This window comes from Haemaphysalis longicornis, unplaced genomic scaffold (genome assembly GCF_048455015.1).
Source record: "Haemaphysalis longicornis isolate Haplotype H1 unplaced genomic scaffold, Haemaphysalis longicornis Haplotype H1 scaffold_7, whole genome shotgun sequence".
NCBI lineage: Eukaryota > Metazoa > Arthropoda > Arachnida > Ixodida > Ixodidae > Haemaphysalis > Haemaphysalis longicornis.
Genome location: NW_027526422.1, coordinates 90,097,051 through 90,113,946, shown reverse-complemented (window position 1 = coordinate 90,113,946; position 16,896 = coordinate 90,097,051). Strand labels below are relative to the sequence as shown.

Here is a 16,896-nt window from a genome sequence, read left to right as displayed (position 1 = left end):
GCACGATGCTGCCGCGCCTGAGTCCCTCGATTTTTCTCTCGTTTAGCCACGCCTACCACAAAGCCGATGTTTTCCCCGAACGTGAAAGGGACCCTACAACACTTTGGATAAGCGCTTTCACTCTGTCCTTCGCGTCTGGAACCACTGCGATAGCTGTAGTTATCGCCAGCACGGAGCGGCACTGCGTGATTTGCTCGCCGCACCAGATACGCCTTCCATTTCTACTTTGTTTTTGTGGCTTTTTTTAAGTTGCTGCCGAAAAGCTTTCATTGCTGTAACTGAAGGAAAACAGGCCAACAGCCGCTACATGGCCTTAGTGACGTAATTCGAGCCGCGGAAGAACGTTAAGACCAGGAAAGAAAGAAAAATATTTTGAGCTAGTTTACAAGTGATCTGTTGGGCATAAAGCAGAAATTTTTGGCTGAGGTACTTGCGACCCCCTAATCCAAGTACTGGGTGTGTTGGGTGACTACGTTGTGCAAGCATATAAGATTTCAAAAAAAAAGTTGAAAACAGCGTTGCAGGGTTCCTTGAAGTCTGAACTTATAGGCATATCAAATTCGTCAAGCAACCCTGTGGCACGTCATGTGACGGTAGAGACATGCGCAGAGGTACAGATGGAGAGCGCGGGTCCCAGCCGGTGAACGTTTCTTGTACGTTTTTTGTCTCTTTCAAACCTCTATAAAAAGCAAAACTGGAAGCTGCTGTTGAAGAGCTGCTAAGTAGTGTCGCCTTTTTCGCAGGCAATTCGCGCAACTTTGATTATCTCGAAAATCCGCTTATTTAAAAATATTTTCCGGTTTTTACCACTTCGAGTTAACGAGGTATTACTGTATATGCATATTTCGGGTAATAAATAAATACTGAACTATTACTGGCACTGTTGTTTTAAACACAAATAGACATCGGCTTGATTTCTGCAAAAACAAATAAAAACGCGGGAAAAACACTGCCCAAACAACAAAAAATAAGCTAACGCTCGAGCTCGTAGCGGCGCCCCACGCCCAACAGTAAATGACTCCAACAGATGGCGCCCGAACAGTACGGACACGGGAAACTTGAACTGAGTAAGTCTCCGTTGCTTTCTTCATGGGAGGAGGGAGGCTGGAGGATTATGGCGTGGGAGGCGGGCGGTAGACGGAGAAGCAGTTACTTGACAGAGGTGGCAGAAACTTTCATTTTTTGACGGCATTTGCAGCGAAGGCAGCAGATACTTATCCGATTTTTCTGCCTCCTAAGAGTGAAAACGGTGAAGATTAAGCGACCGTTGGACTTACCCTGTTGTAGCCGCACTTGAGCAGCGGAATGACAGCCCCGTCCTCCTTTTCAGCCAACCTGTGATGCGCGATGGGAAGAAAAGAACAGGTGGGTACCGCAGTTTTTTTGGCCTTGTTTGGGGCGTGTCGTATGTTTGCATGGAAATAAAAGGAGATCAGAATTGCAACAAATATATTTTTTGACTGAATGAGGTTTGTTTCGCTTGCGTAATCCGAACCATTTGTACCGCCCACGACTAGTCGGTTCAATAAAAAAAGCCGCGCATTTACGAGGATAGGACGGCGCCATCGGGCCTCCCGTCGCCATGCACATCAGAGCACTCTCGATCGTGAAGTCACTTGACGAGGCGTAACGTAACGTCACAGTGCTGATCATTTGCGAGAATGCGAATTAGTAATCTCGGAAAGGTGGTCTCTTTCACCCGAAATTTGTTTCAGATTTGGAAGTTTAACGCACCGAAGCAATGGGCTGTGAAAGTTTGGCTAGTTTGGGCTAGTTGGCACCGGGCTAGTTTGGGCTAGTTTGGAAAGTTTGGGCCAGTTGTTACTGGGAATGTAAAATTTCGTACAAACTTTGAGGGTCGTGAAAAACAGCAGGCTTTTTCCCCGGTGTCTTCAGAAAAATAAAATAAAATTCTGAAAAACACGGTTGCGTGCGTAGCTGTGAATAACCGTGCACGTTCACTTGGTTAACACTAAAAAGGATACAATTGTTACATACCTGTGTCACAAAAGCCTTAGCAGAGCTCCCGCTTTCAGAAACTAGGAACAATTTCCCGCCAAACCATTCATTTCAAATAAAGGGTCAATACATTTGTGTCAATCCGTATCCCACTAATTTTCGCTTGGCGCGTCAATGCTTGCAGTGTAGCGGACGAAGCCTTCTAGACATTGTGGTTGCACTGCACGTACGCAAGGTTTTGGACGCGATCTCCCACGAGCGTATGGCGTAGCTTGCTGTGCATATTGCGAAACTGCGACCACATGCCAAAGAGAAAAAGAGGAATATGCTGTACTCGATTGGCGAGGGGATACGAGGGTTATTTAAAGCGAAGCCTGCCGCTACGTGAACTGATTCGGATGCTTCGAAGTCTTCCGAATTTCTCCTTTTGAAATTTTATTGCGAGCTCGGTATTCTGTGACGTTGAACACAAATTTCCTACGTCTAGGGCGAGTGGCATTACCACAAAATTCCGCAGGGACGCTAATTTCATTTTTTTTATATTTTATTTTGGTTGAACAAACAAGTTTTTTTTTTCTCCGAAATTTTAAATGCTCTTTTCAGCCGCTTACGTTTCTGGTTGGTACTCCATTGAACGAAATGTTCACAATACAGAAAAAAGAAGGGAGGTGACATTCCGTCGTCCATCCTGCCTTCGTTCGCATTGTGAAGATTGGAGCACCTGGTCTACTTTAGGCGCGCCGTATAGTGGGGTGCTGCTCACCGGATATGATGTGGTTGTACTCACGCTTTTTTCACGACAGCGACGAAGCACGAGAACTGGCTGCCCCGGAATCCTCGCAGGGTTCTGTGGGGGGAAGGCACACAAAACGGGTACACTTGAAAACCGGCACTAGAAACTCTCCCAAGGCACTTTAAGGCTAAGCTTTATATGGCTAGGGCAACGGTTGTAACTCCTACTTCATAAAAACTGCCCCAAGAGTGCAGCCGTGAACATACAAATGACCTTTCCAGTGGTTGCTAGTTCCTAGTCTGTGTCCCCTCTTACCGGTCGTTCACACATCGGCCAAGGCGGACAAAGCCTGCCACGGTTACGGCTGCACGACATTGTCATGCGATGTCCGAGGGAGACGTATAAATGGACATGTTGGAGATATAATCAAGACAAATTTTATTAGCACCGAAGTGTCTCCCTGGGTCAGTGTTCCATCTTTGAGCTTAACTGGTAAAACTTCTTTGACAACTCTTCGCACGGCCTGAACACCTCTGCATTGGCGGTAAGAGTGTGGAAAGCGCAAAACTAGTTGGACGCTTGCGCTCTGTGGTGTCGCTTCTCTTCTCCGGCCTTGTCTGTATTCGTAATAAATTTTTCAAGCTTTGTAACGGTAACTATCAGGCGTGGTTCCAACCGCCAAGAAATCTTCCCCGTACTAGCATGCCGATGGCAAATGTCGATGGCACTGGTACCCGCATTTCGTTACCGCTAGGTACTTGAAAAGGAAAACAATGGTCGACTGCAGTTTGCACTGAAACTTTCATGTCGCCTGCGGGAAGTAAGCACGGCAGACACGCGTTTTCTTTAACCCTTTCAACCCTAGTGTCGTCATTTGACGAAACCAAAAAATATTTTGCCGATTTACTGCCGAAAAAAAAAACGTTGCCGATTTACTCATTCGTGTTTTAACGATTCCTATGACACAGGAATCACCCACAGTTTTTTTGTCTATTTCTTGCTTCGGTTTTTCCATTTTCTCATTTTGTCTTTGTTTTTTGTTTTTTTGTTTTTTATTTTTCTTCGCTGGTTTCTTGCCGCCGTTCTCATTCCAAGCAGAGAAAGCCCCTTCACCTTTCGAATCAGCCTACTGCTCGCAAGCCTATATATATTTTCAGTTCCAACACCCTTTTTTTTTTTTTTGCCTTTATCGATCTTTTTCGCCTACACGCTGCTTGCTACCTGCATTTGCTGTGAACGCCCATGCCCAGTTTATGAAATTCGCGATGCCATCGTCAGTTTTACTTTGCAGCCGTTGGAATGACTTTTATGTGGCTGTCACCATGATCATCCCTTTTCGTGATTAGATGGTTTCTGCTTCATCCGTTCCTACATGCTGAGTGTACTAATAGGGCACAAAATGGAATGTATTCATTTTTACCATCCTATGATAGATATGTAAGCGCGAATGCTCGTTGTCCGATTTGGTTTTCCAGCACTGAACAATTTAAACGTATGCATAAGCTTTAAAACAGCTCCAATATCCCCGATGCGATGTGTGAGAAAGAAAGGAAAAAAAGAAGGCTTATTGACTTAATGAAAACAGGAAGGTTACATGAGCAGATATATCCAGACGAGGGTCCCATAGTTGACAGTGCACCGCGACCCCCGGAATATTATTAGATAGAAAAAAATATTGTGAGTGCAGCCATAGACACATTACAGTCACAAATCTGAGTTACACTTCTAGAGTTAAAGTAACAACAGAGGAATACGAACCAAGAACTCATGTTATAACATTACCAGGACAGATTCAATGATTAGAAAAGAAGGAAACGAAAAGAAATACAAAAGAAAAAAGCAAAAAAAATACAAAATAAAAATGGAAACTGAACACAATGCACTATATTATATGTATACGTCAAGTCACCGTTTAAGCAAATAAACAGTTTGGAATATTTAGGAAGAGCGAGTAGAGAAAACAGCGCATATACGCGAAATCTCTAAACTTTTCCTACGAGAGGCAAAAGCTAACGTAGTTTAACGGCTGAGTATTGCAAAACAAGTTGCAAAAGAAAACAAAGAGAATAAGCAAATTAAACTGTAATATATACCTGACACTGACAGTAAGAAACTTTTTTGTACCCCACTAGCAATACACAACCATAAACATATATTTCCAATAGAACCATCATCATCATCATCATCACCAGCCTATCTACGCCCACTGCAGGGCAAAGGCCTCTCCCATTATTCTCCAATTACCTCGGTCCTGTGCCCACTGTGACAAATTTATCCCCGCAAACTTCTTGATATCATCTGCCCATCTAACTTTCTGCCGCCCCCTGCAACGCTTGCCTTCTCTAGGGATCCACTCTGTTACCCTTAATGACCAGCGGTTATCTTGCCTTCGCATTACATGCCCTGCCCACGTCCATTTCTTCTTCTTAATTTCTACTGATATGTCTAACACCAGTTTTCTCCCTGACCCACTCCGCTCTCTTCTTGTGCCTTAATGTTACACCTATCATTTTCCGCTCCATTGCCCGCTGAGTCGTTCTCAATTTAAGTTGAGAACGACTCAGCGATGGCGTAGCGGTAGAACACCCGCCTCGCGTGCAGGAGGACCGTGGTTCGAATCCCGCTGCCGGACAATTCCCACTGGATTAAAAAGAAAAGAAATCCGCGTATTGATGGAATTGCACAAAAGGGGCTTGGGGTGCGGCCTGACCCCGGCGACCATTGCCGGTAATGCACTCCCTCACCAGACCAGGATTGGCCACCATGGTGCAGTAACGGCCACAACCTCCCATGAATACGCCAATTAATCCAATAGAACCGGCAGCACGCAAATGTGCAACAACTAATAATAAACAACACGGAAAGTGACTACTGCATATGAATGAACACTGCAAAATAAACTATTTAAGGTGTATTTTAAGTAGTGAAAAAGGTAAGAGTAATTTAATTGCATCGGGCAGGCTGTTCCAAATAGCGGAAGAATGCGAAGTCATTTTTTCGTAAATTGTGGAAAGTGAAGGAATAAAATAATTATAAGCTTTATGAGCATAGCGAGCGCACAACTTCTCTTAGACGAACGGGAAACAGCGGATCCGCTGCACTTTATCGACACAAGAAAGAATTTTAATTCCAAGCTGAGGCTACTAAGAATGCAAAAAGTGTGTACAAAGGAGCCGAAAGAAGCTATAGACGAGAGACAGGCAGAGAGGGAAATTAGAAACTTTAATTTGTCTAAGCTACGATCATTTTGCCTGGGCTGTCTTGTTTAATATACCACACAAAGTTTGGGGGTGCCCGCGTTCGAAATTGTGCAATGCGTTTACGGAAGTGCGGGAGTGTAAAATATAGTCCACAAATATCAGATGGAAGTATCAAAATGCACGAATATATCTTCGAGCGACGAACGTGTGTTGGCCATTTGAAGGCGCTTTGTGGTTATTTGTGGAAACACCTCCACATGTAGCCGTAGGACCGACCATTAGCTTTCGCTGAGAACTTCAAACATCGCCCTGCAACTGTCTGTCCTACGGGAATGGCTTCCTCGAATCATCGAAGTATGTGGCTCCACATAGGCTTCGGGTAATGAAAAGAAGGTAAATAATTTAAAAATGCCAACTCATCTTCTTAGAACTTGCGTTTGGAGATCATTATGACCACAGAGCAGTGGTTCGAAACCATGGGTGTGCCGGGAGACCCTATTTGGCGTTACAGAAGTGACGGGGCCAAGGGCTAGTCAAGCTGTCTAGTACAGCATTTTAAAGCAAAACTTTTTACCTCTACCCCCCAAGGGTTCTTTTGTGATCGGTCGTGTCAACAGAAAACTCCCGCGAACAAACAGAAGAATTTACTGCCACCGCCAGGAATCGAACCTGGATCTAATAGGGCAATAAAGCCAAAGCCCGTTGTCTTACGGATTTAGCTACAAGCCCACGGGGAGACGGGGAAGACAAGTGGTGCACTCACCAAGCACATCTACGGGTTTAACCCCTGCATTCTCGCTGAATGCCTCGCGATAGCGATTACAGGAAGCTCACACCAACCCATGGTATCTCGCTTCTAGTACGTCAATGTGCTAAAGCCTGTGGCTTCCAGCGTTCACCTAAAAAATCTCAGCTCATTGTCGTCCGCCCTCACGCCAAAATACACCTCAAGGAACACATTCAAATACTCCTTGATGGCCAGGCCATCACTCCCAGCCCCAGCATCAAGATCCTGGGCCTACATCTTTAGGCCAACACCAAGAGTGACGTATCCTTGCAGCCCCTCAAACGCAGCATCAATAAAATCCTACACATGATCAGGCGGGTTGCCACCAAGAAGCGAGGCCTAAAGGAATCCGATACCCTTCGATTAGTTCAAGCTTTTGTCCTCTCGAGAAGCACTTACGTCAACCCCCTGTATTCTCCCCGGCAAGGAGGGCATAAAAATGCTTTATATAATGATTAGAAAGGCGGTTGAGAAAGCCACTGGTCTTCCCATGAGTGCGTCCATAGAGAGGCTGCTTAGCACGGGGTAAACAACACGCTGGAAGAGCCGATAGAGGGCCATCTTTCTATCCAGAAGCTCCGAATGAGCAGAACTGCGGCGGGTCGCCGCATCTTTCACCAGATTAGCTGGACAGCACAGAATGTCACTCCGCTTGGTGTACTTCTGGACTTTTGGCGACAAGAACTAAAGATGCTCCCTTTGGTTAGAAATACGAACCCCTCACAGGACGAGGGTCGTCGACAAGCACGGGCTCAAGAGCTCAACACCACCCTCGGCGGATATCATGCAGTTATCTACACACACGCCTCCCAACATCGAGGACAGCAGTAGGCCATCATCGTGGCTACCCCCAGAACCAACCTCCTTGCTTGTGCCTCACTCAAGGACGAAGACATGACGGCAGCAGAAGAGGCAGCCATCGCCTTGGCTCTCACTCAACGATGGGTTCGTAACGTAGTCACCGATTCCCAACAAGCCTACCGGAATTACCAGTCGGACTTGGTGTCCTGACCTGCACTGCGTGTGCTAAAAAACCACCTCCCCGAATGGTTTCATTCAGCTCATTTGGACACCCGCTCACGTTTCCATGGAGGGCAATGAATACGCCCACCAAGCATGCACTTTTACACCCCCCTCCACCCCGTGCTATGGAGCTGCACGAAAACAGTCACCCGCTTGTCTCGTTCAGGGACATAACCCAGCATTATCGCCTTCTGAGACAGACCCTGCCTTCACCTTACCCTGACCTTTCCATAAAACCACAAACTACCCTACGGCTCATACAATCCGGCTCCTTCCCACACCCGACGAGTCTTCACTTAAATGCACCTGAATCGCTGCGACGCTGGATGTAAATTTTGCTCGGAAGTAAGAACACTCTGTCACATAATCGGGGTGTGCGACTTTAGCCCTGAGTACCATCCTCTTTTTCCGTCAACTACTGAACGAGAGCAATGAGAGATGCTGCTGTCCAGCCCCTATCTGCCTGCCCAACTTTAGCTGGTGGACAGAGCACAGGCGGTGCGGACTGAATATTGGCTACAGTGAAGAAGGAACCACTCCCGTGGGCCGCACTCTGGGCAGTTAAGAAATCTGAATAGAAGTATTTCCTCCTCCTCCTCCTGCTCCTCCCCCTCCTGCTCCTCCTACGTCTCTGCCGCCGATCTCGTCGCCTTCGTCCGCGACGGCAGAGACGGACAAGTGAGATCGTCTAACACCGGGTTTGAGCTTTAATTAAAAAAACTCCCACCTCCCCTCGCGGGAACCCGTGTGTAGATGCGACGCATAGGCGGAGCGGCGAAGGGAACGCGTTTTATAGCGCTCATAACGTTGAGGGGACTCCGTAAGCTGGTCCCAGTCTATGACGACGTTGGCGTACTTGTAAAGCGGCGTGGACTCTAGGTGTTTGAGCCAAGCGTGGATGTTGCTTCGCCGGAGAACGGCACACCGGTTATATGCGCAGCGCGCCCGAAGGAGAGGAAACCGCGGAAGAGAGAGTACTGCACATGCGCCGGCCCCAGCGCGTCTGCCGCGGCTATGACGCAACGTGCCGCGGCTATGACGCAACGCAATCCAACACAATCCACTTTAATCCAATCCAATCCAAATCCAATCCAACCGAATCCAAGCCAAGCCAAGCCAAGCCAATCCAATCCAATCCAATCCAATCCAATCCAATGCCCCTCGCGAGAGAGTGTTCGTTATCGGAGAGGAGAGGGGGTGAGCGGCGGAGAGCGGCGGAGAGCGCAGCTCGCGCGGCGAGGAGAATGGCAGAGGGGTGGACAACGCCGACGACAACAACGACGACGACGCCGGAGGGACAAGGCGAGTGAATCAGATGCTCTGCATCTAAAAAAAAACGTTTCCACTCGTGTGCTACACCAATACAACTCAACCAACTACCGCTCATGCATCATGAATTAATTTAACCCTACCAAGAATATCTCTTTGAAGAAATAGCGGGTGTGGTTAAGTGCATTTTACTTCTCTCTGGTTTCACTATTTGTAGAGCGACGTGAGTGAATTTAAGTGACGTAGCATGGGTAATCGTTGTGGGTGCCGTTTACAGCTTTGCTTTCCAGCCACATTCACAGGGTGGATTGGCGCTAATTTGTTTCCTTGGCCCCGCCACTTTATACGAAAATATCTGTATATATAGAGGTACTTAAGTAGAAATAAAGAATTCATAAATTCATTCATTCATACATCACCCGACGATGTACTACAGTGGTCATGTCATATTATCAAACAATGTGCACTTGCAGCTGCAGTCGCCCGTAGATATTCAATGTCCGCATTTTGAGGAGATTCTGTGGGATGGATGTCATATTACCAAAAGATTTGTCCTTGAAGCTAACAGTCGCTGTTTAGTTCGGGCTCCTCATTTTATTAATGAAAGCCGCCGTCTGCTCACGTATCGGTGTTGCCTCCGCTTGTAGCTGCCATGCTGCGTTCCTTTCATGCAGCCACAGGGACGCGAAGTTGGTGGCCGCCAAGTACATGCTTTGTGTTCCTTTCTTTTGTGTCGCAAAAGACGTGGGTGCTTAGACCGAGTACCTCTGTTGTGTTGGTATGCGGTCAGCTCGATTGGGCGGTCTCTTGCGAACGGCGAATTAGGGCAAATCAGTGGAAACAGTTTCGGCGTGTTGATCCCTCTCGGACAACGCGCACGCCGGCATTATGGCTTGCCGACGTTGGGAGGAGTTTCCGTCGTTCGTCAAAGTTGACAGCTGACGAGAAGCGAAAAGATGCCGTCTCCTAGAGTCTAAAAGGCGCGCGGCGTAGTCTTTGAGGATTTGACGAAGCCGGCGTAGGTGCTGTTCGTTTATGGGTCATTTGCCTCGGTAATGCTCGCCTGGGTTTGGAGCAGCTCTTCCCGCCAGTCAGGGGACGAGTAGCGGCGTCCCTTAGTCTGGAGGAGGGATTAGCTTACGACTCTGTCATTAGCCCCGTGTACATGAGCCCCGTTTACATTGACCCGACGAGGGCGCGTTGAGTCGAAATAAACAGGTTTTCTGGACTCGCCCTCCCCATGTATAAGCGGACGCGTCGGGTCGGGGAGCCGTCGCGGCGAGTCCGGTCGACCCGGAGACGGGGGGTAGGTTGGCTGAACTCGCCGCGCTCGGAAAGGGCATGTATAACCGGTCGCGCCGAGTTGACGGGCCTCCGCATACCTCCGCCCATTGTGACCTTTCCGGCCCGTCGCGGTCTCCCCTTCCCCTGTCCCCATCGCGCCGAAGTTGCTCTTGCTCTGCCGGCTTGGAGGAGCGGAAACCGGTACCGGAAGACGGGTTTTCGGCTCGCCTCGACGCAAGGCGTCGCTGCGATCACCGCTCACCTCGACTCGTCCGTGGGAGTTCATATAAACTCGGACGCGTCGAGGTAAGCTGAACCCGCCACTCAACTCACCCCGCCCCCGTCGCGTCCATGTACACGGGGCTATGGACGCGACGGGGACGGGGTGAGTTGAGTGGCGGGTTCAGCTTACCTCGACGCGTCCGAGTTTATATGAACTCCCACGGACGAGTCGAGGTGAGCGGTGATCGCAGCGACGCCTTGCGTCGAGGCGAGCCGAAAACCCGTCTTCCGGTACCGGTTTCCGCTCCTCCAAGCCGGCAGAGCAAGAGCAACTTCGGCGCGATGGGGACAGGGGAAGGGGAGACCGCGACGGGCCGGAAAGGTCACAATGGGCGGAGGTATGCGGAGGCCCGTCAACTCGGCGCGACCGGTTATACATGCCCTTTCCGAGCGCGGCGAGTTCAGCCAACCTACCCCCCGTCTCCGGGTCGACCGGACTCGCCGCGACGGCTCCCCGACCCGACGCGTCCGCTTATACATGGGGAGGGCGAGTCCAGAAAACCTGTTTATTTCGACTCAACGCGCCCTCGTCGGGTCAATGTAAACGGGGCTATTGTGCCGGTGCGCGCGGGGACAACGGCGAGGCGGGAAGGCGAGGACACTGCAGAATGTTAGCCGCGCGAAGACCGCTCTAAACGTTTGGCTTTCGCTTTGTGCAGGTGCCACCGGCTTAACGTAATGGCCTGAACACTCTGCGAGGTCAGTGACTTGAAATGGCAGATGTTTTGTCTTCGCTTGTTTGTTGCAATAACGCGCGTGGGAAATGTACTATGAGTTCCATGAGTGAGAGTGTTGGGTCATATGACCACGGGTTGGGACATGTTAAGAATTGGTTGGTTCTTGTGGCCAATACGTGGTACATATGAATCATGTTCAAAAGCGTTTTCGCTCTTTCTTGAACGCCCCCTTTGGAGGCGTGATTTTTTGGGTCGAAACCACAGTGTCGTGTTTGGTCCGGGGTCGGTCGGTCGGTCGAGAGGGATCTAGTTCAGTATAGATCAGTTTTTCACTCTGCTGCGGGAAGAGTGAAAAAGTAACCGTCATTCTGTCCTGCTGTAATACTTGGAGTAATGTAAATAGTGTAAATAAGCCTAATATCCAGCAAGAAAAGTAGCCCTCATCGCTCACCAGCTTCAAGCATCGGACGTCGGTCATCGTAGCGAGTCGAGATCGTCCTCTCAGCTCGAGCTTCCCCAAGAACCCAATTCTTTCGTCTTTATCATTAACCGAGAAGATGGAGAGGCGAAATCTAACTGTCGCCATCACACGTATATGCTGCCTATTGAGGGTCTTGATTTTTTGCGTAGCTGGCGTGTCGTACAAAAAGCCGATGTTAAAAGATGAGCAAAAGGTTGAAAAAATAAACGTAGGTGTCATGCACCTCAACCACGGTTTTGCATTGGCGGCAGTTTGGGAATGAGAGAGATAAAGAGCGGGAGAGGGACAAGGAGAAATAGAGAGAGAGAGCGCGAGTGTGTGTTTCAGAGCACCTTTAAAACGGGGTTGCTGTAGCCGACGCAATACAAGCGAAGGACCAACCTGCACAGCGTGACGGGGTCTATGCCGGTCTTGCTCCTGGCGTCGATGAAGACCAGGTGCGGTTGGCTGTTGAGGTAGCCCTGGACGGCCTCGTCGGCGCTCGAGGCAACGACGCACTCGTAGTGCATCTTGTCGGCGGCCCACTTGAGGGCGTTGTACTGCGCGTCCTGCTTGGCGGACACGAGCATCACCTGCGGTGGCCAACGCGGCAGCAGCTGAGACGCGCGGCGGACGGTTGCAAAAACAAAATGTGAAAGGTACGTGGCGCATAAAGAAAAATTCGACAGATGCACTTAACAATGCTTACGCTTAGAAATCTGAAGGCCGAGCAACGGCCCTGGGAGCACGACCGCGTTCCTCCACTGGGCAGCTCCCGCCACTAAGGCCACGTGACTTTTGGAACCATTCATGCTGACGCTTTTAGCGTTCGGTGAGACATATAAGGCTTTCGTTTTGTTTAAAGGGACCCTGCAACCCTTTCGATAAACAGTTTCCCTCTTTCCTTCGCGTGTGGAAGCACTGCGAAAGTATCGCCAGCACGGAGCGGCACTGCGTGATTTTCTCGTCGCACCAGGTACGCCTTCCGTTTCTGCTTTGTTTCTGTGGATTTTTTTTAAGTTGCTATCGAAAAGCGTTCATTGCTGCAACTGAAGGAAAACCGGCCAACCGCCGATACATGGCCTCAGTGACGTAATTCAGGACTTAGAAGAACGACAAGACCGGGAAAGAGAGAAACATCTTTTGACCGAGTTTCCAAGTTATCTGATGTGCATAGAAGAGTAATTTTTGGCTCCGGTACTTTGCGACCACCTAATATAAGTACCGGTTGTGTTGAGTGATTACGTTCTGGAAGCATTTAAGATTTCAAAAAAGTTGGAAAATTGTTGCAGGGTCCCTTTAAATACTCCTGGCTTTGGCAGCATTGCTGTGTCATAACAAACGCTGGCGTAGACGACCGGACGACGAGGCAACTCTTTATTAGGCGTGGCGCTTAACTGCCGGGAGAGGAGAGGTAGCGGGTCGGGTCTCAGTGAAGATCGTTGACTGAACCACGCGCACGTGCGCGTTGGAATACTCTTTTAACGCTGTCGTCTTGGAGATAAGAACTGACCATAAAATACAGAACGTATCCCTCACTGGGAGACTAGAAATGAGAAGGGCTGGTCGCCGACACCACCGAAACGTGGTGTACAGCTCAAACCGGAGATTGCTCGGCATAACTAGCGTCCACGCTTTTAGTATACTATAGCTGGGCAAGTTGGCACGTATTCAAATCTGGCAAGTTGGCACGTATTTGGAGCAGCTCGAAAGACAGGACCCAAAACAAAATAGAAAACAGGTCGACCGCTCTTCACGTTTTCTTGGTTTTGTGTCCCGTCTGTCGAATGCAATTAAGCCAACTTCTGTCACATTCAGGCGTATTGCACTTTTTAAAGGTCCAGAACTGATTTCGTCCGCTTCAAAACATACGCAGACATAGAGCCGGCGGTGTGGGTGAAAGAAAAAAACCAGTGCTCACCTTGACAGAGGGGACCGTCAAATACATGGACCCGAACTTGAGGGCCACAGTCCCTTTCTGCGAGAAGAGGGGGAAATGAAGCCATCATCTCACACAAACGGAACGCAAGGCCATGCAACTTGGAAGTCTTTTGTTCTTAAATTTCCGCAAAGTAAATGGTCTCTAACATAATTGTCTATTGAAAAGATGTGAGTGAACATCTGTAAAAACGTAAAGAGAAGTAGTGCGGCATTCCGGATCTCATTCTGGAAATGTATGTGATGCAATTATACGGGCACAGCCCGAAACTGTGTGGGCTTTCCAAGGGTTGCCTGGCAAGAAAAGTGCCGCTTGAGTAGTGTCAGGGATGTTTTGTACTTTATAAATTACTAGATTATAACAGCACGCACATACGACAGGTGCGCACGCTAGCGCATAATAACGTATTAAATTGACGCATTTTATGTATTACAAAGTGTTAGGCCGCAGGACGATTGGGATGTACGCGCACGCGTATACGACTTGAACACAAGAAGCTGTTTCACATAACCTGTCGGGTATAGCTCAACTCGAGCTAACTAAAAGCCGAGCTACAAGTTCAGGGCGAGCTTCTCAAGGCGTGAGCCCCGCTCATGCACTATCGCTTAAGAAAGGGGCTTAAGAAAGGCCATATACGCATTACGCCAACATATGAAGCTCCGGATTTACCAGCTGTCCAAGGTAGCCCAAGTGAACGCGTTTATTCGACTTAAAAACGTGTTTTAGATGCGGGCACATAGGTTTGCAAGAGTAATTTAGAGTGCTAATTACCGAAGTAGCAATAAGGCGACCATCGAACTACGTTCCTATTAAATCTATGCTCTTTACGATGTTTACGCGAGTGTTCGATGACCAGAAGGGGGATGATGATAATGAAATAGTATGTTCAGCAATTGAACTCGAATACCTTTGCATTCTCTACGTCACAAAGAGTGCTTAGGTGTCCTCGAATTGTTTCGTATGGTAGACAAAAATTCGAGGCTACCAAAACCTTGTGGGTTGTCCAGATGAACGCTTGAAACGTCTTGTTTCGTTTGACCTTGTCCATCGGCTTTACAACCTTGCCGATGCAGATGTTTGGCTTGGGATCCACCTTAACACTATCTAATGGCTTCGCTCTGTATCCTACGTGTTGTCCGGCTGCTCGTTCATGCCCCGTGGTGACGCCGACGGTGAATTTCACTGCTTGTTCTCGTCCTCCCTCAATCTGCGGTATACTGGCGGGGACAAACACCTCTCACTACCGCCGATTTTAAGCGCGCGCTGTGGAACGCCTCGTGAAGGGGCCGTTTTTGTGTTGAAGCTAGCGTCGTGTCGTGGAACATCTCGCCTTGTGCAATGGAACGCCTTCTAAGGAGCCGTTATAAAGACGATAGTCTTTCTTGGGCTACTTAAATGGAGTAATTTTGGTCTGCCTGTATGTCCGTCTGTGACAGAAGCTTTACAATAGGTTTATATACCCAACGCCAAATCTAAACCTCTACGTCCGGGAGCAACGTTCATGCTTGTCAACATTGTTGAACAAGAACAGTATATTACGCAAAGATGAGGCAAAAAATCAATAAATAATTGATATTTGCAGTGTTCTTTTATAAAAAATGCATGGATGCTTGATTTTTGCGATATCAAATTCTACATACACTGCAGAAAAACATCTCCCCTTAGTCAGCTGTCTCCTGCGCCACAATAGCTTCTGGCAGCATTTTAAGAAATTGAACAGTAAGTTACCAAGGTTCCATTTGATAGGTTCAACGTTACGCTTGGAACGCACGTGGAGAAGAGCAACGTGATTCTATAAAAGTTGAAGTAGGGCGCCTCGATTCACGTTCGTCTCCGCCGTACCGCAGCGCTGGCATCGAATCACCCGTCCTGGTGCAGTGGAACGCGTTAAATTTAAAATCACTTTAGGAAACCTATAGCGTGTTTATCTTGAGAGGAGCGTGACGGTAGATGAACAGCGTAAGTGGGGAGCGGGAAAGCGAAGGGGGGCATTTACTTAAGAAATGTTGGCGAAAGACGATAGGCATTTGCAACACAAGGAGCAGATACGCGGCCAATTTTCTGTTGTTGCTACGGACTCCCGACACCTTTTTTTTTTAAGCGAACGCTTTCTTAATGGGACTGATGTCATCCTGTTAAAAAAACTAATGTATTTTTCCATAGACTGGTTGGTCGACCGAGAACTGTGATAAAATCTCTGGACACATGCGTGAAACCGGGCTGCCATTGCGTCAAAACGGCTACTTGAAAATCGCGAAATAAGGAACGGTTCTGGACAAGAAAATTCCCGCATTGCTTATGAAGAAGGAGTACCATAGCATGCCTGTATTTCATAAACCACGTATTGGTGTACATTTAGGTCGTTCGTTGATACGTTTACTTAGTGCGCGAAAAATCGTCCCATGGCTTCGTTCTTTGTTTGCGATTTGGGTCGTTGAAGGTCTCTCAACTGCCTGTGGGAAAGGATGATGAATTTGTTTCGCTGAGTCGGCAGCTTAGAGCTTTCTTCTTAACGATGACGGAGCAAAAAAAAAGGTAACAAAAAAAATGTTTCGGCGTCTTTCTCAGTGGTATGGCTACGGAACCCAGAAAGCACAGCATGGCTGCTCGGTAAGGAAAACATGGTGTCCATGACCGTAGACGCGTTTATGCCCGCTGGGAGTAATGGCCGGTGGCATTGGACCACTCAGCGGAGGAGTGTAGTGGCGTATATGCGAGAAGTCGCGATCGCATCCCAGACTTGAGACGGAGATGCACACAGTAAAGCATATCACAGATGCTCCAAGGACGCTTCCAGCGTTGAATGTGAAAAGTTCTCGCTGCGAAATCATGTTCCTTTAAAAGGGAAAACTGGCATGTCCCTTTCTTTTGATCTCTCGTCTTTCAAAATAAGCTTGAAGAAATTTGCAAAGCACATGCTTAAACTCGTTCCACGTTACATCCCAACGACAACAAAACTGAGATTGAGCCCCTATTCAAGAAGGTCGTTCACGTCGATTTCTTTCCGCCCGATCTCAACCTCACTGACAACCGGTGCGCGCCAGAAAGAGCACCATTGGGCGTTCTGTTACGTCCTGGCTTCATTCAGACCTTCTTCTCACGGCTTCAGCCTTCTGCTTACCATGGTTTCAGATTTAATGCCAACGCGTTAATGGTCCATCTAGACAATAAAAAACGGCGTCAGAGTCTGAAACAGAACAAATGGCTCCCTTAGGAGCCTGAGCATCGCATATGAAAGGAGCGGAGAACACAGACAAACGAGCAAACAGATAATCAGCGAAAT

At 48.2% G+C, this 16,896-nt stretch overlaps 1 protein-coding gene across 1 annotated transcript in view; it reads right to left on the bottom strand.

Annotated features, from left to right (window-relative positions):
• LOC144146393 (high affinity cAMP-specific and IBMX-insensitive 3',5'-cyclic phosphodiesterase 8B-like) overlaps window positions 1-16,896 on the bottom strand; it is a 59,747-nt gene that overhangs the window by 41,741 nt on the left and 1,110 nt on the right. Inside the window, exons 2-5 of the mRNA XM_077678348.1 lie at window positions 13,596-13,652; window positions 12,077-12,267; window positions 2,747-2,806; window positions 1,278-1,335 (exon numbers count right to left, since the gene is read on the bottom strand). Of these exons, the coding sequence (XP_077534474.1) occupies window positions 1,278-1,335; window positions 2,747-2,806; window positions 12,077-12,267; window positions 13,596-13,652 (366 nt within the window). The remainder of the gene's footprint in view (window positions 1-1,277; window positions 1,336-2,746; window positions 2,807-12,076; window positions 12,268-13,595; window positions 13,653-16,896) is intronic.